Source organism: Prionailurus viverrinus, chromosome X, assembly GCF_022837055.1.
Source record: "Prionailurus viverrinus isolate Anna chromosome X, UM_Priviv_1.0, whole genome shotgun sequence".
Taxonomy (NCBI): domain Eukaryota; kingdom Metazoa; phylum Chordata; class Mammalia; order Carnivora; family Felidae; genus Prionailurus; species Prionailurus viverrinus.
The window spans coordinates 16,045,403-16,071,423 of NC_062579.1; the positions used below are offsets into that span (position 1 = coordinate 16,045,403).

The window sequence follows — 26,021 nt, forward strand, 5'->3', positions numbered from 1 at the left end:
CCCACAGGGAATAAAGATGCCACGAAATGACTGTATTTCCTAATGTGAATACATAGACGCTTTCAGTATTTACATCGCTTTTTAAAATAAGATAATCTTGAACCAGGAACGGATTCTCTTGATCAAAGAATCTGATTTGCAATACAGACTATACATTTAGGCTCTATTTAAACAAAAGAATTCTCCCTTCTCAAGGAAAGACAAGGCTAGACAGTGGCCATATTTCATCAGGGTATGCATTCCCATTAGTCAAAGAAACGCCATGAAGAGAGATCATTGCTGACTTAAGCCTAGGAGGAAAAACCTCCGCTCTCCCGTTTGCTAGACGCTACTTCACATTTTCATAAATGTATCGCACTAGCTTATAGAAATCAGAATATTACATGGCATTCATCATGTAATGGGCTCAAAATTTTCTTTTACTGAACTATGAGTCTCAACAAAAACAAAACTTTGAAAATATTAAATCCCCATGAGGTATTTTATAGTTTGACCTCTCACTGTCATGTACAAACTTACTCCTAGAGCATCACATTTTTTGGTCCCTTTAAAATATTTTGGTCCTTACATTTTGATTGGCTCTTTGCAATATGATGAAAAATTATTGGGCCACGACAGCACCAACTAGGGTCATTTTATGGATAGTATATCCATTTTCACGTTCAAAACACTGATGGCTCCTTCATGGCCCATAATATCCAGAGGCCACCACAGCTGAGTGGCTGGAAGAAGGCTTATCAAGTTCATGTAATATAATCATTCAACAGCCAGGCTTTTCTCAAACTGTTCAGTTAGATGCTTTCTTCTAGGACAGAGGTGTCATTGTGCTGTCTCCCTTCACCAACACGTGAGGGACACCACAAATCAGTCAGAGCCCTAATAATTAATCTTTCTTGGTTCAACTCTGTAGGCAGCCATGACCAATTGACCAATGGGCACCAAGATGAAATCATCAGATCTGACTGTTTCTGGTAGTGTGATCCAGTATCTACATATATTCCCCACCAGGCAACTTAGACTCACTTCTATGCCAAATGTGCTCAGTTCATAAAGTCAAAGTAATAGGTATGTATGATCATCAAATGGTTCATCCAGTTAGGATAAAGTGAACTAAGAACTGCAAAGGTCTTGGGCAAAGTACTCAGCTTCAGAGGTATCTCATCAACTACGAAAGGTCCAGCCCCAGGACTTAAGGAAAAAACTTCCCCCTTGACAAAGAGCATGGCTGGCTCTAGCACAAGCCTAAGCACACAGTCAACATATTTTTAAGTGAATGAGTCAACGATGTGAACAGTTCCTCCTGAAATTTCAGGGGCAGAGCATGCTGCCTTTCTATAAGACAAGTGAGTGAGACTTAACCTCATCCTATGCTGGGGTGTATAATGTAGCTACAAATGCCAAAATCATCATAATTTTACTTGTGACCCTCCATATAGAAAGGAAAACCCGACTTGGTCCCCCACCCCTCGAATGGGATGCACTTATATCTTCAACACGAATTCACACCATCTCCTAATCCTTAGCACTCTTGCTCTCGAGACTTCAAGCAGTCAGTCACGACGCTTTGTGAAAGAGCTATGCTCACCCAGCATACCTCAGAAATCTACTCTGCTTTAGTTCCCATTGCTACCTATTAGCCAATGTGGTGGAGAAGCAGGAAAATATGCAGAGAAAATTATACCCTTCTGGACACCTTTCTCCCCCTATGTGTCTAAAAGTTTTTATTTGCAGCACTGCGTTATCAAATAAAAAAATGTTTATTACCTCTGTCTACCCTTTATAGTCTCCATTTTTCTCCCATGGACATGGTCTAAACCAGTAATTCCTAACCTTTTCAGGCAATCTGAACAATCCAGCCAACCAATTGATGGTGTGTAACCTTTTGTTTTTCATTTCGGGGAATGACACTTTCCAGTGCAGACTGAACTTGCAATTATTATATCAGCCTATATTCCTGATTCCCTTGCAGATTTCATCTCCCATTTGTGACATCGGTTATGCTCCTAAAAACTCCCGCAAGAATTTTCTTGTGTGGCCCTGAAAAAAGGCCCCCAAGCTTTAGCAGAACACAGAAATACGAGGTGAATCGGGATTCTCTGACATCTAAAGAATTACAGGCTTTTGCTTCTCCACTGTGCCTGCAACTGCACCTATCACCGATCCAATGTAGTCTGATACGTGGCAGATTATAAGTGAATATATGTAGTTCAGATACCGTTCTGCGGGGGGGGCAATTATTACTTGGTTTACTCATTCAAGGCATGAGAACTTAACTTGAACTGTCACTGGTGCCAGAACAAGGCATGGAGCTACTCTTACTTTAGCTTCTATTGAGATTACAGAGGAATGATTTTAAGAAAGGTCTGATGCCACTCTTCTAACCTCTAACCTCAGTTGGGGCAGGGATCCGCCGGGGTAGCCAGAGACTTCTTACATCTTGCCGCAGCTCAGAGGGTACAATCAAGACAGCCGCTGATGATGAGGGTCAGTCAGGTAATAAAGCCAGAAGTGATAATCAATCATGAGTGGTCAGAATAATCATGATGCAGAGCCAACTAGAATCGAGGAAGCCAGAGTGTATTAAGAAGAGTTGTAATGACAGCAGAGGAGACACAAAGATCTAGATTTATTCCACACACACAGTCTGGGATTGAAAGTCATTTTTCTGAATTTGCAGGCTCACTTTTCAATGGATAAACTAGATGTGTTGAAAAGCACAGGACGAGGTCAACAATAATGGACCATGCAATTAACAGTGTCTGATTTATAAAACAACTGATGTAATCAAACAGATACACACGAATAATAAATAAGACACACGATAAATCTGGCATCGACTCTAACTGCTCCTCAAAAAGGAAAGGTGAAAACCTCAGCCATTGCTATCTTGGTTCTCTTCTTGTCTTACTGCTTGGGTCTATGATTCATTACTGTACTCATATGTCCTCTGCTTATCTACACAGCATTTGGAATGGCCTCATTGCTGTAACAGGGATAATTAAACAACTCTATAAAACTCTCAGTCCGTCATCAGGGGTCTCACATTGTCTAGCTCTTGCCATTCCCTATTAGCTCCAACTCAGTTCTGCGCTGTAAGCAGGTACTGTCTTTCGATGGCATACCTGCAAATAGCCTCACGGTAATCTCAGCATGGTTCCTCTCTCTGAGCAGTAGTGTATGAGATGGAGCTCCCACTCTGGCTGCCTTGAGTGTCTGAAAAAGACAGAACACGCACTAGCATGCAGACTATTCCAAAGACCCCACAGCACATATCATTGCCCTTATTTTTCCTGTCACGAAATCAAACATTTGCTTTGGCTGCACTGAAACCTGCTGGCTACTTATTTTCTACCAGATCACGTGCAGGCCAGAGCAGTATGAATTTTATTTTGCAGGGAAAAAAAAAATAAAGGCAGAAAATCCTGTCCTCGCATTCTTTCTCATCTCCGAGGATGCAGAATTCTGGAGCCCTTGGTTCATCTTGTCAACCATTCGATTCACAGCGTACTGAGCATCCGCCATGGGATTTCTCTGCGTATCACTGTATGGGTGCCTGGAAGGGAGAATGACCGAGAAATCGGGAGGGTTCTCCTGCGTCATTTCTCATCTCAGTAGACAGGCCCAGCAAACCCAAAGAGCTTGTCCCAGAAGAGCACAGAAGCACTCTGGGTTATTCATTCATTCTCTCTCAGCTGCTAACCTCTCTGCTCTTCCCTGACTGGTCTGCGATGTGGGGGCTGGGACTCTGCAATGCACATTTCTGCTTTGCTGGCTGGAACCTGATTAGCTCCAGAGGGGGACTGCAGAGCTGGAAGGAGGAGGAGGGACTTGCTCCTTCCCGTCTGCTTCCTGTGAGGATTTCTCCAACACTCCTCCACTGCAGTGGCAATGCCCTCCAGTGAAAACAGCTCAGTGCAGTTTGCAGGTCTTTCACCCCTTGTACGAGACTGGCTTCAGCACTCTCCCCTCAGAAACACCGGAGGCAGCCATCCTCACAGAGCCGGCTTGAACTCCAGCGACACGTTCCTCTCCACTGCTAAGTGTTAAGATTAAGTTTTAAGAATTCCAGTCTCTTTTAGTTTCCCTAGCCCCCCAGGTGGATGTTGTTTCCTGTTGTTTCTCCCTCTCTGATTCCTCAGTGTTTTCTTCTTCCCTGTTTAGTGTCTTCTGAACAACGTTATACCTTGGTAACAATTCTTTATATCTAGGTACACATTTTTCCTGTTAAAACCACTTAAGAGGTTTCTGCCTCCTCACTGGACCGCAACTGATACACAATCCCAAGAGTAACCAGCTTTCACAATGCAACAGGTTTTCAGAAACCCTGGCAACCATCAGACTGCTGCAAAAGCCCACTGAGCACTCACATGGGTGAATTTCCCTTTTTCTCACAAAACAACATCCTCAGCTATCTTTGAACAAGGAGGCAAAGTCATGAGCTTTAAAATATGTACAGTAACTTGTAACATCTGGGCATGTACAAAAACTCATGAGTATGTGTATGAATCTGGGACTTTGTGCCAGCCAGTCCCTACCCGATATTCCTGGGCCCCATAGGAGACCTAGAGGCTTACAACCTGCTTTTCCATGAGAACATTCCTAATGGCGGTACCAGGAGACTCCTGGAGCTGCAGCCCTCCCCTGGCTCCCAATGACTACCCACTCCCTAATTCCTGGGCTTCAACTCCAGTACTGAGTTTTTGCTCCACCCTGGCCTGGGGCACCAAATCCCTTGCCAGATTCCTTTCCTGAAGAGCTGGAGTCTGGTCTTTCCACTTGCTCAGGCTCCACCTCAATCTCAGTCAATTCCCCTGGAAAAAAATATTACAACCCAGAGATTCTCACTGCCAAGACCCCATCCACTGCCTGAATCCTCTGGAGACAAGGGCAGTCCAACTCTTAACATAAGTTTATGAAAGCCTAACACACTGATTCTACAGTTGGGTCCATCCTCCTAGCGCCCTCAGGTCTCTGCTTATGCCCCTGTCCTTTCTTGCCCAAAACAAGAGGCCCCGCAAGCCTGCCAATGAGAAACACAAAGTTTATGCCAATATACCCCGTTGCTCAATTCCCCTTTAAACCAAAGACTCGCATTTGGAGTTACTGGGATCTTCACGTGTGGCCATGGAAGAATCATGCATTTATGAGCCATGTTGTTTAAGACAGTCTTGGGGAATATGCCATGACTCCCTGGCAAGTTTTTAACAGAGTGGACTAGGGCTAAGAGGACTGTAGGCACTGGCCAACAATGAACAAGGACACACTGTCCCCAGAACAGACCCATTCCCAAGCACAACGCTGGTGGTACATGAGAAGCAATACTCATCTTATCCAAAAGAAGTACCCTCCTCCTCACCCCACCCTTCTCAGCTCCAACAGACAGCCAATGGTACAATCATCTCTGCTTCCTTCCTAGGTTCCCAAAAGACCTTGAGGAAAGGGCTCGGAATGAACTCCAAGATCTGCCTCAAATTTCCCTTTTGTTTCCTTACAATCCGATCTACAATGCCATCTGTTTTGTGATTTTTTTTCTTTTGGAACATAGCATGCCCATGTGCTTACTTGTCTATAGCTGCTTTCTCACTAAAAGGGCAGAGCTGAGTAGTCCCAACAGAGACTGTGTAGCCCACAGACCCTAAAGTTACCACCATCTTCCCTTTACAGAAAAAGCCTGCCATCTAATATTTATAGCACTTTGGGGTATATATTAACATGTGAGGTGATGGACGTGCTAACTACCTTGATTGTGGTAATCGTTTCACAATACACACGTGTATCAAAACATCACACGGGATACCATAAATATGTACAATTTGGTCAATTATACATCAGTAAAGCTGGGGGCAGGGGGAAGGAATTACTTAGCTTACTTCACTAAAGCTCTGTTGCTGTTTTACGATCATGGTGAAGGACTTATAAAGCCAAAGGTCTAGCAATAGCTGACCCCATCCAAAAGCCCTGAAAATTACTTGACATTATTGCCTAGCAATCCCAGACCATGCTGCCTATACACTGTTAGAGTACTGATAAGTACCCTCACGTTATTTGATACACTCTTCCTATCATAATACATCAATTATTCTCTTTTTACAGATGGGAAAATAGAGTCAGAGAGGTTAACTAATTGAACAAGTTCACGCAGTTAAGAGGCGGTGAAAGCAAGATCCACATCTTTAGGCCAACCATTATACAGGTCTTCTCAAATCTTAATGTACACAGGATTTTTCTTGTGGACCTAATGAACATGCAGATTCTGATTCAGGAGGACTACTATGGAGCACAAGACTCTGCTTCTTTTTTTTTTTAATTTTTTTTTTCAACGTTTATTTATTTTTGGGACAGAGAGAGACAGAGCATGAACGGGGGAGGGGCAGAGAGAGAGGGAGACACAGAATCGGAAGCAGGCTCCAGGCTCTGAGCCATCAGCCCAGAGCCTGACGCGGGGCTCGAACTCCCGGAATGCGAGATCGTGACCTGGCTGAAGTCGGACACTTAACCGACTGCGCCACCCAGGCGCCCCAAGACTCTGCTTCTTTTAATAAGTTCCCAGGGGACGCTGTTGGTTTGCAGACCATACTGAGTAGCAAAGCATTCTATCCTAACGCACCATGATGAGCTGCTTTCACTGAAGACATTGCATCTTTCTCATGAGATGTGCACTCAAAGGGAATTGTCTCACTTTACCCTCACGACCACCCTAGGAGATAAGTATCATTTAACTTCACTCTACAACAGAGGAAACTGAGGCACAGAGCAGTTAAGTAACTTACCCGATGTCATACAAATAGTAAGTAGAAGATGTGACACTCAAATTTCTATCTATATGATACAGTGACTGCTTATATAACAATGATGACTGCTGATGCCATCTGTGGAGTGGGCGTAAGCCCCTATTTCTGAGGCACTGAGGACTCACTCTGAGACACCCAGACTCACCGAAGATGGCTCCTCCCCAAAGCCTGATCGCGGCATGAATCGTATCAGCAACCTTGGCCCACTTTCCGATGGGGCCAGAATCAGCTCTGCAGTCGCTGACATAGTATCGAGCTTACCGCCCGGGCTCTGCCTCACCCAAGCCCTACCCCTTGTTGAAACAATCTCCACAACAAGCTTTCATCACGTTGCCTTCTGCCCAACACTCCCATGCTCCATTGATAGCAGAATCCCACCCTGAACCATAGCCTTCTCGTGTGCTGTCCTGGCACCTAATTATTTGTTCCAGAGACCAGCAAGTCACCTGGAACCACAGTGCCCTCTTACACCAAACATCTTCCACTGCCAGCTGTGGGAAGTGCAGCTACATATAGGATTAGAACACCTGTATCCACCATGGAAGTGGACGTGGTCTAAGATGAACACACTTTTTGGAAGCTGCGTACTAGAAAGGGTGGCTGTCTTGTGGGGTCATCCTCATTAGGCAAGCTAGTTTCCCTCACCCCCACTGTTTCCTCTCCCCACCGGCCCACCCTTAAGGACCCCAGCCTGTCTGAACTAGGACATGCAAACCTCAAAATTTTCTGGGTTTTAACTCATGGCTGCCAGCCATGAAATCTGTGTCAGTGCAAGAAGAGAATATTCAGATCAAAGTCAGACGGTCCAGAAAACACCACTTGATGTTCTCCCTGAATGATCTTTAAATAGCCACACACATTAATTAATTTTCTGCCATACTTCACTGGGGTTGCAATCTTCTTCAGCAAATTGAGACAGAGACTCCATAATGAGCACAAAACTATACCAAACGTCATTTGAGCAAAATTTGAAAAATCAAAAGTGAGAATGTTTCTGAAGTAATGGCCATGTTGAAAAGAGTAAATGGCATCAAGGGCATCTTCGTTTTCCTGTCAAGTTCTGTAATAAGACTGACAGAAAAACAACATGCCAAATTAATCCAGCTTTAAAGGCTGTTGCCTTTTCGTCCATCAATTTTCTACTCCTATCATTTAGGAATATCAATAAACTCCCAAAGAGAAGCTTTGGCAGTTGTTAACATTGTCATTTGTGTTTCTCTTCCCCTACAATGATTCTTACTGAAGATTTAAGTCACCTGCTGTATCTCTCAGTAGTAATGTGCACTGTGAAGAATCATGTATAAGCCCTTGTCCCAAATCCTAGCTCTGAATGGCTTTATCACCTCCAAGCAGTTCCGAAGCCCCTGAGGAAGGCAACAAAAACTTCTGTCATACCGGATTGCCTTTTTTTATCCCAGATTATCACAGCTGAATATGTTTATTGGAAATGCTTTCCCTTTCTTGCCTTACCCACCTCTCCCCAGCCTCTTGCTAATCGCCCTGGTGTGTGGTCAGGAAATCGGTTTGGGTTTGCTTCGTGGAGCTCAGGAGTTATCTGCGTGACCTTGGAAAGTAACAAATGATTTGTGCCTCAGTTTTCTCACTTGTCAACTGTATTGCTTTCAGAGGGAAAAATTAGAGAATGAACTTAACTCACATACAGCAAAGGGGACAATATGCTTATAAACCTACCATTCATACAATTCCATATGTTATTTATTGTAACAATTTATTTAGATAGTTCACATACCATATAATTCATGCACTTAGAGGGAACAATTCAATGTGGTTTTTTTTTTGTATATTTACAGGGTTTTGAAACAGTCACCATGAATTCATTTTAGAACACTTCATCACCCAAAACCCGACTGTGTAACAATCAGTATTCATTACCCTTCCTGCCTCGCTTTCAAGTCCACCTCACCTTCCACATCCGTCCTCAGCCCTAAGAAACCACTCATCTAGTTTCTCTATTTGCCTACTTTGGACAAAGCATGTATATGGAATAAAAAGAAAGGTGGTCTTTTGGGACTGGCTTCTCTCACTTCACATAATGTTTTCAAGGAACATCTACACTAGCATCTACCAATATCACATTTCTTTTTATTGGTGACTAATATTCCATTGTATGTGTACAACGCGATTTGTTTACCCATTCATCCATTGATGGACATTTGGTTTATTTTTTACTTTGTGACTGTTATAAATAATGCTGCTATTTATATCCATGTACATGTTTTTGTGTGAACATGTGTGTACTTTTCTTGTGTAGATATCCAAGAGAGCAATTGTTGGGTCATACAGTAACTTCATTTACTTATTTTTATGCTAACTTTACATTTGACATTTTGAAAAACTGCTGAAAAGTTTTCCAAAGTAACTGCACTATTTTATATTTCTATTAACAGTGTCTGAGGGTTCAAATCTCTTCCTCACATCCTCACCACCTTATTTCTGTGTTCTTTATTACAGCCATTCTAGTTGGTATAAAGTGGTATCTCATTGTGATTTTGATTACCATTACCCTTATGACTAATCATTTTGAGCATGTTTTCATGTGCACTTTTCCTGTAGGTTAGCTGCAAATTTCTTAGAATGCCATTTTATTTTATCTGTATTACTTTTTTTTTCATTTTTTTTTCTTTATTTGAGAGAGAAAGCATGAGTAGGGGAGAGGGGCAGAGGAAGACAGAATTCCAAGCAGGCTCCTCACTCAGTGCAGAGCTCAATGTGGGGCTCGATCCTACGATCCTGGGATCATAACCTGAGTCGAAATCAAGTCAAACGCTCAACCAACTGAGCCACCCAGGCGCTCCTACCTGTATTGCTTTGGACTATATGTATTTGTATGTTTTTTTTAGTGGCTTCTCCAGGTATTGCATTATATACCCATAACTTTTCACAGTCTATGCTATCATCATTTTACAGTGTGGCCAAGTATAAAAACCCTTTTGAGGGGTGCCTGGCGGGCCCAGTCAGTGGAGTATGCAACTCTTGATCTCAGGGTTGTGACTTTGAGCTCGGCATTGGGTGTAGAAATACTTTCTCTTTTTATGTCATTTTATTCTCCCCAAATGTAATATACTTGTTTTAACTATTTCCTCTAATACATTTAAAATGGCAGGGGGTGGGGGGAGGCGCCTGAGTGGCTCAGTCAGGTAAGCATCCAACTCTTGGTTTCAGCTCAGGTCATGATCTCATGTTTCATGAGTTTGGGCCCTGCAGTGCGGAGCCTGCTTGGGATTCCATCTCTCCTTCTCTTTCTGCCCCCCTGCTCACTTGCCCTGTCTCTCTTAAAATGAGTAAATAAACTTAAAAAATCTTTTTAAAATGCTATCACTGTTATAATTTTGCTTCAATTGTCAAACATAATTTATTCAAAAAGAGGATACTCTACTGTACTTACCCATATTTTTGCTAATTATTGTTTCCTTTCCTTCATCATTCCCTTTACATTTAGAGAATGTGTGTCAGCTATCTTTTTAGGTTAGGTCTGCTGGCAACAAATTCTTATTCTTCACTTGAGAATATCTTGATCTTATCCTCATTTTTTTTTTCTTTGAGATGAAGACGGAGAGAGCACAAGCAGGGATGGGGCAGAGAGAGAGGGAGAGAGGGAGAATCCTAAGCAGGCTCCACCCTGTCAGTGTGGAACCTGATGTGGGGCTCAAATTCAGGAACTCTGAGACCATGACTTGAGCCGAAATCAAGAGGTGGCCACTTAAGGAACTAAGCTGCCCAGGCACCCCTCATCTTCATTTCTAAACATGTTTTATCTGCATATGGAATTCTTTTTTTTTTTTAATTTTTAGAGGGAGAGAGAACGAGCACGAGCAGTAGAGGAGGAGGAGAGAGAGAATCTGAAGTAACCTCCCCCACCTCTGCCAGCGCAGAGCTCAACGTGAAACAGGGCTCAATCTCATGACTATGAGATCATGACCTGACCCCAAACCAAGAGTTGGACACTTAGCCAACTGAGCCAACCAGGCACCCCTCTGCATATGGAATTCTGGGTCAATTGTTCTTGTCTTCCAGCATTTGAAAAAAATATTATGCCACCTCCTTCTGGTCTCCATGGTTTCTCATGACAAATCTGATATCATTTGAACAGGTGTTCCCCCTATAGGTAATGTGTTATTTCCATTTGCTTTCAAGAACTTTTCGTTGTCTTTAGATTATATAAGTTTCATTATGCTGTGTACTGGCAGGGATTTCCTTGGGTTTATTTTGTTTGGGGTTTACTAATATTCTTGAATTTGTAGGTTTATGCTTTTCAGGAAATCAGGAAATTTTCAGTACTTATTCTGCTGTATGTTTGCTCATACCCATGTTCTTCCTCATCTTCTGCAATTCTAATGAATATCAGAGCATATATTATTGTCCACAGGCCCCGGAGGCCCTATTAGTTTTTTCAGTCCTTTTTTCTCCCTGTTGTTAAAGCTGGGTAATTCCCAATGTTCTATCTTTAAGTTCACTATTTCATTCCTTGTTCATTTCCATCCTTTTATTGAGGCCATTAAGGGATTTTGATTATTGTATTTTTCAGCTCTAAAATTTCTACTTGGTTCCTCTTTGTATCTTCTACTTTTTGCTAAGAATTCTTTTCTCATTTGTTTCAAGTATGTTGTTAACTGCTCACTGAAGCTTTTTTAAAAAAAATTTTTTAATGATGGTTGCCTTTAAATCCTTTTCAGATCATTCCAATGCCTCTTTATTCTCAATGTTGGCATCTATTCATGTTTTTGTCCTTATTCATCCTAATTCTTGATATGATGGGTGATTTTCAGTTCTGTCTTAGACATTTTGTGTATTATGAGAATTTAGATATGATTGAAATCTCTAATTTTGCAAGCCTCCACTGACACCACACTGGTGTGGGAAGTTGGGCCCTGCCTCCTTACTGCCAGGCAAATGTGGAAGTCCAGGCTCCCTATTAAGACTCCATAGACACTGTGAAAAAAAGTAAGGCATGCTTCATTATTACTTCTAGGTGAGGACAGAACTCCAGGCTCCCTATGTGGTTTCTACCGACCTAATGGGGGAGGAGGATAGAGAGAGGGCATCCCATTACCTCTGGGCAGTGCTGAATATACAGTCTTGGAGACTTGGTCTCTTTGGACATCACTGCAGCGGGGAGAGGGAGGAGCATCTCACTACCAAACGATGTGGACAGAAATCTAGGCTCTGCACTTGACCTTTATTGATGGGGACGGGGAGATGCACTGTATTTTTGGTTTTCTGCAATAAGTGAGCAGGGTAATTATTATCAAAAAGATTTCTTTCTTGCTAGGCTGCTCCTTTCTTGGTCCTTTGGCTTAAAAGAACAGGTTTTCCTTGGGACTTCTTTTTTGGCTGTGCCTGTGGGTATTCCTGAGTTGCAGGCTTCTCCAGCACCCAATCTAGGATATAAGGGAGGCCAAAAAACAAAAAATAAAAACAACCACAACAGCGAAAAAAACCAAGGAAACTCAGCATTTTGTCATTCCTAAAGTTCCCAAATCCTTAGCTGGTCTGTCTTCTTCTCTCCAGATTTCAGTCTTCTTGTTTTATATATAAAATAAATAAACAGAAGGAATAGTGAGAAATGTGACTACACCATCTTGTTCAGAAACAGAACTCTCCCTCTTCTCCTTTTTACTTTTATGTTTATTTATTTTGAGAGAGAGATGGGGGGGAGGGGGTAGGGCAGAGAGAAGATCCCAAGCAGGCTCACAGGTGTCACCACAGAGCCTAATGCAGGGCTCAATCCTACAAAGTGTGAGATCATGACCTAAGCTGAAATCAAGAGTCACTTAACCAACTGAGGCAGCCAGGCTCCCCTTTTTTTTCTTTAATGTGGCCACAAGAAAATTTAAAATTGTGTGACTCACATGATGTGCCCATTGGGCACAGCTGCTGTAGATGAAGCTTTTCCAAGTCAGTCCTTCCCACCTCTAGAAGCCCACAATTCTAAGGATTGTTGTTTGGTTTCTGTATATAATGCAAATGATGCAGATAACTGTTGTTCTCTCTGCTTACCTAGGTGAGAGCTATCAGAAATGAAAGTCCTAGAAAGCCCTTCAAATGACTCAAAATAGAGCCAAGGGATAATTGAAGGTTATTATTTTTAAAACTCATGCCAGTATGTTAAAATTTCCACAGGAAGTAGTTGGTAAGCAAGGATTTCTCCAGCGGGGCTTACCACAGGTGCTAATCAGCTTACAGTATTTTTTTTTTTTTGTTTTTTTTAATGTTTGTGCTGAAAGGAGATTTAATTACCTCAATAGCCTCACTTCTTCATATACCTAAATAATGCATCCCCCCACTCTGTGGAGAAGAAACTAAATTTGAGAGAGAAAGGTTTAATGGGTAGCTAAAAATAGCACTGTAGTCTCCTTGAAAAGAACTCCCAGCACTCCCTATTCCTCCTTTTAGAAAGACTTCCCTTTTCTGAAACTGCTAATAAACGGTTCTTGTCTCCTTGTGATTGTCTCCCTCATCCTACCTTTCCAGGTATTTTCAAAGACCACTGAAATTCATTTCCCTCCAATATTCATAATAGGTAATCTTACTGAAAATCCACTGGATCCTTGACAGAACAATGCCAGGAACTTGCCCATGAAATCTTAGTTTCCCAGAAGCCTTAAAAATGAGAACAGTGCCTTACAGCTTTTGGTATAAGATGGAAGGTTCTCTCCCCAGCACTGCAGGGTTCCCCAGTGGTCCAAGGGGCTCTCTTCTCAAGTGTTTCCCCAGGAATATGTGTTTTTCCATGTGCCAAAAAAAAAAAAAAGACCTTGAAAGTGATTGCTAATTTCCTTCTCCCAACTTCAGTAGTTTGTTTACTCCCTGTCCTTCATGAAGTATTTTACATTGTGTAGTAGGTCTTCTCCACATGCTCTCTTCTTATTTTCTTGACTTTTTTTCTTACTTCTTCACTTGGTTCCCTGTCTTCCCTTTCTCATTATCTACTCATATGGCTGCTCTGATTCCTGAAGATATTCTCAAACCTATTTTCCATTTGACTCTATTTCTTGGGAAGAATACTCATTCTCCCAGTTTCAACTAAACATCTATGCTGATTATTCTCCTATCTTTCCTCCTGTCTTCTTATCTGAACTAGAGTCCCAAGTCTCCAGTCCTACTTTTCATACCCACTTGCAATTCTCCAAACTAACACAAACTGGACAGGTCTGAAACCAAACTCCTTTTCTTGCCCTACAGATGACGTCCCCTCCATCTTCACTGCCAAAGAGCTCCAAGATTATTTGCTTCAAGGAACCCCCAGCCTGTCAGCTTGAGTCGTCTTTGATGAAACACGCTCTTTATCTCTACAATCAGGCACCAAATCAAGCATGTTTTCCCCTATAAATGGGAGTGTAGTGAAACCAGAAAGGCCTTGAAGCTAATCAGACCTGTGTCTAAATTGTTCTAAGTTATTCACCATACCTTTGTATGAACTTGAATATATTACGTGACAATTAGGAGTTTCAGTGTTTTCACATGAGAAAAGAGGAAGATGCATATGATGGAGCTGCTGTGATGAGTAAAATGAATGAGTAAAATGAACATGCATTTTACATGTTTGGCATAGAGTAGGACTAAAAATATTAGTTGCTACTTGGGCCCCTTCTCATTAGAGCTGTTCCTTTCTTGAATTAGCACTGCCACACTGTGTTCAAGTCTCTCAGTTCGATACACTTAAAATACCACCAACACAGCCCCCGTTCTTCACTTCATGGTATCCTGCTTTCCCCACACGGCCCTCCGTCCTTGATGAATACTGACAGGGTCAGAGAACTCCCTCACTCTAGATTCACTCCCCCTCTTTTTTTCCTGTATTAACTTGAAATGTTTTTGATGGTCTTTTTAGTTCCGGAAAGTTCCCCCTTTCTTTTACCCTGACCCAAACTATTTTTCTCCATTTCCCCTTTCTCCTCAACCTAAGCCTTCTGTCCTAGTCCTCCAGGCTGCCCTCATCTCTTCCCCAAGGCCACATTGGTTTCTTCCCCTAAAACTTTAAGATCCTCCTATCTCTCATTTCACACCTCCTACTCAAAGAATAAATCTCCATCTCTTAGAGGGCTATGCCTCAACTTTCCAGCCTCCCACACCTCCCTCCAGCCCTTTTGGCCTGCCATCATGATTAATACCTAATAGCATCCTGAATTGTGTTTACTTGCTATTGTACTAGATGAGTGCTTAAAAGTTCTTGGGTTGCACATGCAAGTTAATATTTTAAAACCAAATCTTGTTACAAGCATTAGTTTTACTTATTTTTTTGCCATTGTAGAGACCTTTAAAAATCATTTGTGGTCCTCAGTTCACTTTTTAAAGGATATTTTACCGAAAATGGAGGGTAAAACATTAGGGGAAAAAAAGTTTAAATTGAATTAATATAGATTCATGAACAAATTCTTATTACCTTTATTTTCTTCATTTTGATGTGGAGAGAGGAAATTCTATCAGGAAAATTCTTAGACAGGCAATTGGGAACTTCCATAATTGTCTCTATACACCTACTCTTTCTGTGACATGTGTTATTGAGATGCGGAGACTTCCTACTATGAACAAGGAATGTAACTGTGTTTGGGTCTCTGTGTACATGAGATAAGTATTACTGTGTTATTCCACAGATAGCAGAGCTAAGGCATAAGTAGCTTAGAACTTGCTCAAGGACTCACAGCTAAATACGGTACAGAATTGAGATCAGACCCCAGTTATTTGGGCTCTTGTGTTCAGTTTTTTTAAAAATGTTTATTTATTTATTTTTAGAGAGAACAGAGTCCGGTAGGGGCAGAGAGAGGCAGGGAGAGAGAGAGGCAGGGAGAGAGAGAGGCAGGAAGAGAGAGAGAGAGAGAGAGAGAGAGAGAGAGAGAGAGAGAGAGAGAGAACGAACCCCAAGCAAGCTCTGTGCTATTAGCATAGAACCCAATGTAGAGGGCTCTATCCCATGATCCCTGAGATCATGACCTGAGCTGAAATCAAGAGTCAGACATTTAACCAACTGAGCTACCCAAGTGCCCCTAGGCTTTTGTGTTCTTGACAACTATTCCATAGTGCTGCCACTTCTTTAGACCCTATAGTATTAAGTATGGTTCTGTGCACAAAGCAAACACACCAACGTGTAGAATGATAATGACAGCTTTTACCATACTATATTGCACCTGCAGGATAGAATAATGGCCAGACACTTATCATCCAAGTAGACCATTTCTACATGTATTTATAAACTATAAAGTGCTATATAGATGTGAAATCAACTATAATTATTATAATTACCAATTGTTAACTGGAATTCCACAAGTCTAGGTTGCCTTAGATTATCAAAGAAGAGTAAATGAAAATACTGTCAAGATTATTTCTAAGGAAGTCCCACCGGCAAGAATGCTTTAAGATGACAACATTAACTCATTTACAGTAAAACTTTGTGGAAATTACAGTTTAAAATGATAATATTTCATAATATTTTACTCTCTTATTGTTGTCTATCAAGTGTAAGGTAAGGGACCACCCTAAACAAAATGGTGATGAATGTCTTAAGCACACTCCTCTTTTCTTTCATTACCTTTCTTTTTACCTTCAGATATACTTTACCAGAACCCCCAACCCTTCCTTCTTTGCCTCTGTTCTATAAGAACCTCTTAGCCAGGGGCTCCACTAGAATGCATCTAATTGACAACTTTATACTTTGGGGTGTGTGTGTGTGTGTGTGTGTGTGTGTGTGTGTGTGTGTGTTGTAATAACAAGTTATTGAGGTATCAAACCATAACCCATGGGATAAATACCTAATGGGAATATTTCAGAAATAAGCGCTAAGCCTGTTACAGAGATATTCAAAGCAAAGGATATCACATTGGTGGCCCTTAATCTAGGTGACAATCAGTTTCTCCAACTGGTAAGGCCAATCATAAATGGTAATGAATGATCCTGAAGGCACAATCTCTCTCGGTACCTCTAATAGTTATAAAAGTCTTCTATCCCAGTAATTCACTAAAAGGAGTTCCCCCCTCCCCCCCGCAAAGCACACTGCTTTTGTACATAGTTACCCTTCTCCCTAACTCTATGACTTTCTTTCATTTCATGATCATGCCTTCTACTTTCTATCGCCGACATGAAACAATAGGAACAGAGACAAGTCACTTCACAGAGACAAGTCACTTCACAGAGAGCTCCTGTGTCTAAGCTAAGAAATGGTTCTGAATTTATACTCTCAAGGATCTGCTAAGCATTCCTACTCAAGTCTGTAAGTATATTAGGGCCTGGTTTTCATTCTTTCTTTGATGAAGAAGAAAAATAAAATGACCCTAACACATTCAACACCTCTAGAATTCTGTGGTTCTGTAATACATGGTATTATTCCATGTAAAGATGAAGCCCTAGACAGAGAAATATAGTATACTCTTCATTAACTAAAAGCCACATTGAACTAAAATTTCCCTTTTTAATAATGAACTAAAAGATACTGGGAATGCTTTAAAACTCCTAGCATAATTCATAAAGAGGTGTGGAAGACTTCTAATGTGTCTGGTCAAAATACATATGGGTGAATAACCACATGAAAAAAATTCATTAATCAATATTCACCCAGAGCAGTGTTTCCCAAATTGTATGGCTAAGATACAATTTGTTAGTTAGCGAGAAGTGCTTTTAAACAGGTGGTTGGGCCCTGGAGGGTCAGTTACACTTAACGACTTGCTTCCAAAGAATAGAGTGATAATATTTATTACTATGATGGAAAGCTAGAAATAATAATTTTACAGTAGGGAAACCCTGAGTAATACTACTTAACCAAATGACCAAGGTTAAAGTCACCAGTGATGGCTCATGTTGCAGTGTGCCTTTAAATTTTGCATCAGATGGGCCCGCCGACCACATCCTAGTATCAAGTCCTCTGATTGGTCAGGCCTTCAAAGCCCTGCCCCCAAGTCAAACAACAGTTCCCTCTGTAACAGCTGCTTAGCTAAGGCCTGGCGACATAGTCCGTTGGTCAAGAGCCTGATGAGAGAGGCCTCGGACTACATCGTCTTCCAACTCTAGGTAGGCAAGAGGCCAATACCAATCTCACCATTACTCAGCAATGGCCTGGGCCCCAGAGAAAAGGGAAGAGCCTAATCCAAGAGATTTCAGAGCCGGTCGGGACGACAGAGGTGGTGCCAGTGGCGGCGGTGGTGCCAGTGGCGGCGGTGGTGGCACAGGCGGTGGCAGTGGCGGCGGCGGCAGCAGAGGCAGGGGCGGAAGCGGCAGGGGCAGGAGCTGCTACGTGGAGGTCTTCGGCCCCCGAGAACCACCTCTGTGCTTTAAATTAAATAACAACATGATTGGTGTGGTGATTGGTCGTGGTGGATCCAAGATAAAAGACATCCAGAGTACGACCAGCACCAAAATACAGATCATGAAAGGCGATTCTGAAGCAGAGGTGAAAATTTTTGGTACCAAGGATATGAAAGCAAAGGCCAAGGCGGCTATAGAAACTCTCGTTAAAAAACAAAAACGAAGCTACACTTCAGAATCCAGTGTTGATAATGCTGGCCCTCAGCCCTTTGTGGGACAAGATTTTCATACAGATACCACTGGTAGACAAGTTCAGCCACTGATAGAGTGGGATCAGGTCAGGGCAGAAGTCGTAGAGTGGGAAAAAAGAAAATGGGCAGATTTACCACCAATTCAGAAAAATTTTTATGTAGAATCCAAAGCAACAAGGTCAATGTCTCGAGTTCAGGTAGATATGTGGAGAAAGGAAAATTTTGACGTAATGTGTGATGACTTGAAAGATGGTGAAAAGCGTCCCATCCCCAATCCCATCTGTAGATTTGAGGATGCTTTCCAACCCTATCCTGAACTTATGAAAAACATTAGAAGAGCTGGTTTTCAAAACCCAACGCCGATTCAGTCACAGGCATGGCCAATTATTCTACAAGGAATCGATCTTATAGGAGTTGCCCAAACGGGAACAGGCAAAACTTTGTCCTATTTAATGCCTGGGTTTATTCATCTCAATAATCAACCAGTATCGAGAGAGGAAAGGAATGGACCTGGCATGCTGGTCCTTGCACCCACTAGAGAATTAGCTCTTCAGGTGGAAGCTGAATGTTCTAAGTATTCATACAAAGGTCTTAAAAGTGTTTGCATATATGGTGGTGGGAATAGAGATCGACAAATATGAGACATTACCAAAGGAGTAGACATCATTATTGCAACTCCTGGACGACTGAATGATCTGCAAATGAATAAGTTTGTCACCCTACAAAGCGTAACCTACTTAGTCCTAGATGAAGCAGATAAAATGCTAGATCTGGGGTTTGAACACCAGATAATGAAGATTTTATTAGATGTGCGCCCAGACCGCCAGACCATTATGACAAGTGCAACCTGGCCAGATACCATTCGTCAACTTGCTCAATCTTATTTGAAAGAGCCTATGATTGTTTATGTTGGCACTCTGGATCTAGTTGCTGTAAATACAGTGAAGCAAATTGTAATCGTCACCACAGAAGAAGAAAAACGATCTCTTATCCAAGAATTCCTAGAGAGCCTGTCACCCCAAGACAAAGTCCTCATCTTTGTCAGCAGAAAACTTGTCGCTGATGACTTATCCAGTGATTTAGGCATACAAGGTATCCCTGTACAATCACTGCATGGTGACAGAGAACAACATGATCGTGAACAAGCACTAGAGGACTTTAAAATCGGACAAGTGAAAATATTGATTGCTACCGATTTAGCATCCAGAGGTCTTGATGTTAATGATGTCACCCATGTGTATAATTATGACTTCCCCCGCAATATCGAAGAATACGTACACAGAGTGGGGCGTACTGGAAGAGCAGGGAAGACTGGCATATCGATTACCCTCATGACTCAAAATGATTGGAAGATTGCCACTGAATTGATTAAAATTCTGCAACGAGCAAATCAAAGTGTCCCCAAAGATCTTGTAACAATGGCCGAACAATACAAGTTACATAAGCAAAAAAAGGATGCAGGAAGAAAATCAAAATCTCGTGAAAAACCCAAGGAGTCTTGTTGATATCTACGTTGAAAAGTCGTACTACACTACCTGAAGATTGAAGATATGTTAAAGATCTATAATATTCAAGATACATCAAAAAGTTTTGGAAACATATTAGCAGCTTAAGGACATTTACCCAGTTATTAAATACAAGTTTCCAATGTTGTGTATGTTCCTTAATAAAATCAAAAGTGTTTGAAAAATCAGAGAGTGAGAGATTATGTGGGAAAAAATTAAATGTGATGTGTTGGTTAAAGTCTAGTTTTTTTTTTTTTATAGCCTGCCATGTCCATCTGTGTCTTCTCTAACAGACTGGGAGCAGACAACAATGGTGCTTTTCCTGCTTTAAAAAGCTGCACTGAATTGAAACATAATTATCATCAAGTTTATCCTGGTCAAAATATTCTATTTTCCCCCAGTGGTTAGTTCCACAACAACCCCTAAAAATATGTCCATTGTCATTCCCTAATTGAAAAAAAATTCATTAGAAAATAAATGCTCAGTTGTCTAGTAGATTCCACAATTCTGTTTCTATCACTAACTTTTGGTTAAAACTTCTGTGGAGGTCACTTACCTTCTGAAGGCTTCACTTTCTTCACTAACACATTGGGATGGTTGTAGTAAATAATTTTGGGGTCCCCTTCACCTCTAAATTCTATATTGTAACCAAATTTGTGTAACTCAGCCTTTACTAACACTTTATTTTCTAATCTAGGAAGAAAAATCACATCCTTGTGTAACAAATTGGAACAACGAAACCCTTTTTAATGACAGGATAGTACATTCTTCATTTTTATTGATTTTTGAAATGTGACTCACATTTATCTTTATTTGCTTTTCACCATATTTTATTTTTCAATTTGTCTTGAAAAGGTCAAAACTTCATTTATACATAATGAGAAAAATTAATGTGAAAGAAAAATATATCTTACATACTGGGAAAAACATTAAAAATTCAACCAAATGACACTTTTGCCATAGGAAACAATTAAAAAAATTTTTTTTTCATTTTACTTAGAGAGAGAGGGAGAAAGTGAGCAGGAGGGGGAGAGGGGGAAAGGGGCAGAGAGAGAGAGGGAGAGAGAATCCCAAGCAGGCCCCACATTCAGCCCAGAGCCTGACATGGGGCTTGATCCTATGACCCTGAGGTCATGACCCAAACTGAAATGAAGACTCAACCAACTGAGGCGCCCGGGTGCCCCACTATAGGAAGCAATTTTAGTTGAACTCCAAATTTATAATGTATCTCAAATGTTTTATTTAGAGGCAATACAAATCTTCTCACATTCCAAGAAGTCCTCCCAAAGATGCTAAATTTTAAAATTCAATGTTTATGAGAACTTAAGAGTTAGTCAAGCCTTACAATCTCCAACAAATTAAAAAAAAATTAACACAACCATCTTTTTTCCCCAGCATCCCCAGCAGTGACCACAACAAAGTAGTCAGAAATTAAATGAAATAAAGAGGTAAATACTCTAGGTTAAATCCTGGCTTCAAAGGCTCTTAATATAGGCCTCAGTATTTCTTGATAAAATTCATAACAATGGTTAGCATTTTTGAGTGTTTGATATACAAAAAGGTGCTTTATCATCTAATTTATAATCTTTATAAAAAACCCACTCAGAAGGTAATCTTACCCCTAATTTTCAAAGAATGGAACAAGATCAGAGAAACTAACTTGCCTAAGGTTACTAAATCTGGTTAAAGAGGAGTTACATGATACATTAACCCAGTTGTGCCTGATTCCAGTATTGACATTCTTTTCATTTTAATACAGTTAATGTGTGCAAGACAATATGCTTATTTATCTACAGATTGCCCATACATTCAGATTTAGTGAAACAGAGTGGTATGTGCAGATTTACTCTAATGCAAAAGCAGTCTAGAGCAGAACCTGTGACAGAAACTCAAATGGCCCACTCCCATTCACTGAGAGTAGAAATGATGAATGTTTAGCAAGTCAGAGTATATGTTATTTGTCAGAATTCCTCTTAGGGACAACACTATATTTGTTAGAGAAAAGTGTAACAATTAAACCACTTTGAGATAGCTTCTTCAATCATGTTCAAGTAACAACAGCAAAAATTATCACTCAACATCCACTCGTAAGACAAGGAGACAATGTACATTTCTTCTCAAACAAACAACTGAAAACAAGAGCCGCTGTATGCGGAAAGGTAAGCATAGACAGAACAGGGGTCCTAAACCAGGGGCATTTGGGGCCCTCCCTCCAGCAGACATTTAACCGTATGTGGAGATAGCACTGGTCTTTTATCAGGGGCTTGGGTGGGAAGGTGTTACTGGCAGCTGGTTGGTAGAGGTCAGGGATACTGTGCAAATACTTTACCATCTACAGGACAGCCCCACCCAACACAGAATTTTTTGGCCCAAAACATTATTAGTACTGAGATGAACAATCCCTAAAGGAGCATGAACAAAACAAAACAAAACAAAACCAGTTGCACAGTAACCAAGAAAGGACTTCAGGAGAAGAAAGAGGGTTTTAAATGATATCTTTTAGGAAAAGTAAGATAAAAACAAAGAGGGAGGCAAACCATAAGAGACTCTTAAATAGAGAGTACAAACAGGGTTGCTGGAGGGGGGTTGGGTGGGGGGATGGGCTAAATGGGTGAGGGGCATTAAGGAGGGCACTTGTTGGGATGAGCACGGGTGCTATGTGTAAGCGATGAATCACTCAATTCTACCCCTGAAATCATTATTACACTATATGTTAAAAGAAAAATAAGAAAAAAAATGACATGGGTTGTGGAGAATAAAAGCCCACAACCTTCCTATTCTTGGCATAATCTGCACTGCATCACGGTTCCCCATCAGGGCCGGTTTTGACAATGTTTAGAGACCGATTTGGTTGTCACAACTTAAGGGAGGGGAGGGGTACTGGCATCTCCTGGGTTGAGTCCAGCAGTGCTGCTAAACATCCCACACTGCACAGGACCACTCCCCAAAACAAAGAATCACGTAGCCCAAATGTCAATGGTGTCAGAGTTGAGAAACTTCGGAATCAATTAAGCAAAACATCACTCCTCAAATTTGTCTGCAGAGAAACCAAGAAGGGAGTTTAGCAAGGAAAACAAAGGGTTGTTTTTTTTGTGTGTACTGTTTAACAGAAAACCCTCCGCCAACCTCCCTATGTTTGGTATCACCTATATCAATGATTCTCAGAGTTGATTTGCCCCCTAGGGGACATTTGGCAATGTCTGGAGACATTTTTGGTTGTCCCATCCAGGCAGCAAGATTGCTATTGGCATCTAGTGGGTACAAAGTCAGGGATAAACATCCTATAATGCACAGGACAGCACTAAAACAGTGGACTTTTCAGCCCAAAATGTCTATGGTATCGATGTCAAGAAACTGTGACTTCCATCGACTGACAAAAGTTTTGTGAGTGAACCGTTTTTTTGTTTGTTTTTTTTTAGAAACTCAAAGAAATATTGAGTTCTGCGTCCACATTGGAACAGAATGAAAGCCGATCACTGACCATGCAGTGACACAGGAGACAAAGTATGAGGATTCAGCCAACCTCAGTTATTCCTGTACAGTGCTTACTATGATGACTCCCATTTAGTAGGTACTCAACAAATACGCCCTGCTTCACCCATCACCCATTATATAATGCTTCTTCACCACAATCCTGGACGCTCTTAGTCACAGCATCTGGAAAACCCTTTCTCCTTCCATTCTGCCAGGTCAAATGAGATTCATGAGTCTGTGTCCAGCCAAAGTGCCACATCTTCCCGAAGATCCTACCTGCTCTCCTCCAATTCAAAACTTTTATAATTCTTATTATCTACCAATAATGTTGATATTTGTACTGTATTAGTTTGCATTCCTGCAGAGACAATTTTGAAAAATTCAAAATACACTATCAAATATTTAAATACACTATACAAATGTAACTAACAGTTCAACTAGTTTATCCTGTATGATTGACAAATCATGAGACAACTATCCAGAACTAAATCTGCATAGGAAGCTAGTATGGTGTACAATCAAGGTGGAATCTTCAAGTTAGTAAAGACAGGAAAGTCTATTCCAGAACAAATTTTAACAATTCAAAAATACATAACACACACACAGACCATGACAAATGATCAATCATCAAACTCTTACTATGAAAATAAAATCCCCACTAGATTCTTGCTTTTTGTAAAAGTAAAATAAAGTGAAGCTCACTCATAAAGGAAAATAATTTCTGATATGAAAGTGGAAAAAAAATCTAAAGATAGAAGCAACTAACAATGTAAAAACGAAATGTCAATAATACCATAAAAGGCACAGGAAACAAAAATAATTTAAAATATATAAAACAGTCATAGTTACTGATATTTAATATACAGAGATTTTTACCAAGGAAAAATAAAGGCTGGGTTCCAAAACAGACATATGGGCAGAAATGGAAAAGGCAATTCACCAAACACACAAACTAGTGAACAATATATGTGAAAAACCACTTAACTTCTTTCTAATCAAACAAATAAAAATTAAACCAATGACATCATGTTTTCCCTACAAAAGTGGGCTAGGAATAAAAAAATAAGACTGGAAATACCTAACACTAGTAAGGATGCAGGGAAATAAACACTGATAAATTAAAATTTGGTAAAATCATATTCCTTGGAGGAGTAGTTGGGATTATAAAATCAGTGTATGTTTAATCGACTAATGACCCAGTAATAATCATATCTAGACATTTACACTAAGGAGATCATCATATATACATACCAAGATGTACATACAAGGCTATTTGTCACCGGGATGCTTTCAAGAAGTAAATTAAAACTTTTTTTTAGTTTATTTATTTTGAGACAGAGAGTGAGCACAAGTTGGATAGGGGCAGAGATAGAGGGAGAGAGAATTCCAAGCAGGCTCCACGCTGTCAGTACAGAGCCTGACATGGGGCTCAAACCCACAAACTGTGAGATAGTGACCTGAGCCAAGATCAAGAGTCAGACACTTAACTGACTGAGCCACCCAGGTGCCCGTGAAAGAACTAAATTTTAGAAAACAACACTCAAAGTCCAATGACAGGATACAAATTAAATAAACTGTAGCATATCTATTCCCAATCGGGAATAGAAGAAATCATGTTCTTTAAGAATATTTAAGAGTAAAAAGAGAAGTTCATAAACTCATCTATTTTTAGAAACTGACACTGGTCCATATACCTATATAGACAAAAAGCAGACGAGGGCGTGCCTGGGCGGCTCAGTGGGTTAAGCGTGTGACTTCGGCTCAGGTCATGATCTCACAGTTCCTGGGATCGAGCCCTGTATCAGGCTCTGCACTGACCTCTCAAAGCCTGGAGCCTGCCTCAGATTCTGTCTGTCTGTCTGCCTATCTGTCTCTCTCTCTCTGCCCTTTCCCTGTTCACACTGTCTCTCAAAAATAAACATTTAAAAAAAAAAAAGAAAAAAGAAGATGAGATAGACACACATTAATGACAGTCATAGTTTTCTATATTGTGAAATCATAGGTGGTTTTAATATTTTTCTAAAATTTCTGTATCACTTTGATTATAACAAAAATGAAATTGTATATAATTTTTGAGTGACTGACTCAAAAGTAACTTCATGAATAATAAAGTGACTAAAGCAATTAATCAAGAGGCACTGTAGTTGAAAGTATTCAAAATATAAGCATCTCTTCTGCTTCCCCCATTAAAATGTAAAAATCATTGATAGGAAACTTCTCTGTTTTCCACCACTGCATCTTAAGGGCTGAAAACAATGCTTGTGGGACATAGGAGGAGCACAGTAAATATCTGAATAATTTGGCAAAGGAAAGAATAAATGAAAATAAATACATTATTTTATTGTCATTGAGCCAAAGTGAGCTTTTCTATTTCTGTTCCCTATTTTGTCTGTTAACATCTACTGGCCTATACCTCACCTCACCTTCTGTTTCATAATAAGAATAATGCTAAGTGTTCTCACCAGAAAACAAAACAAAAACGAAGGAACACAAGGCACCTTTAGGAAGGACTAGATATGTTTATGTCCTTGATTGTGGTGATGGTATCGCGGGTGTTTCCTTAGGTCTGAAGTCATCAAATTGCACACATTAAATATGTGTAATTCTTTGTATATACATAATACCTCAACAATGCTAATTTTCAAAAAGGAAGAATTGGGGATGGCTTCCAACTTACGTTGAATAGAGACCAAATGTCCTTTTCCGTGTGACCAATGGGAACTCTGGTTTTGGTTTTTTGGGGTGTT

At 40.6% G+C, this 26,021-nt stretch overlaps 1 protein-coding gene across 1 annotated transcript; it reads left to right on the plus strand.

Moving 5' to 3' along the window:
- The first annotated feature begins 17,743 nt into the window (after positions 1-17,743).
- On the plus strand, positions 17,744-19,925 carry DDX53 (DEAD-box helicase 53). Its single transcript, XM_047843833.1, is given in 1 exon segment — positions 17,744-19,925. A coding segment is annotated over 1 exon segment (1,950 nt). The 5' UTR covers positions 17,744-17,850; the 3' UTR covers positions 19,801-19,925.
- Positions 19,926-26,021: the final 6,096 nt, after the last annotated feature.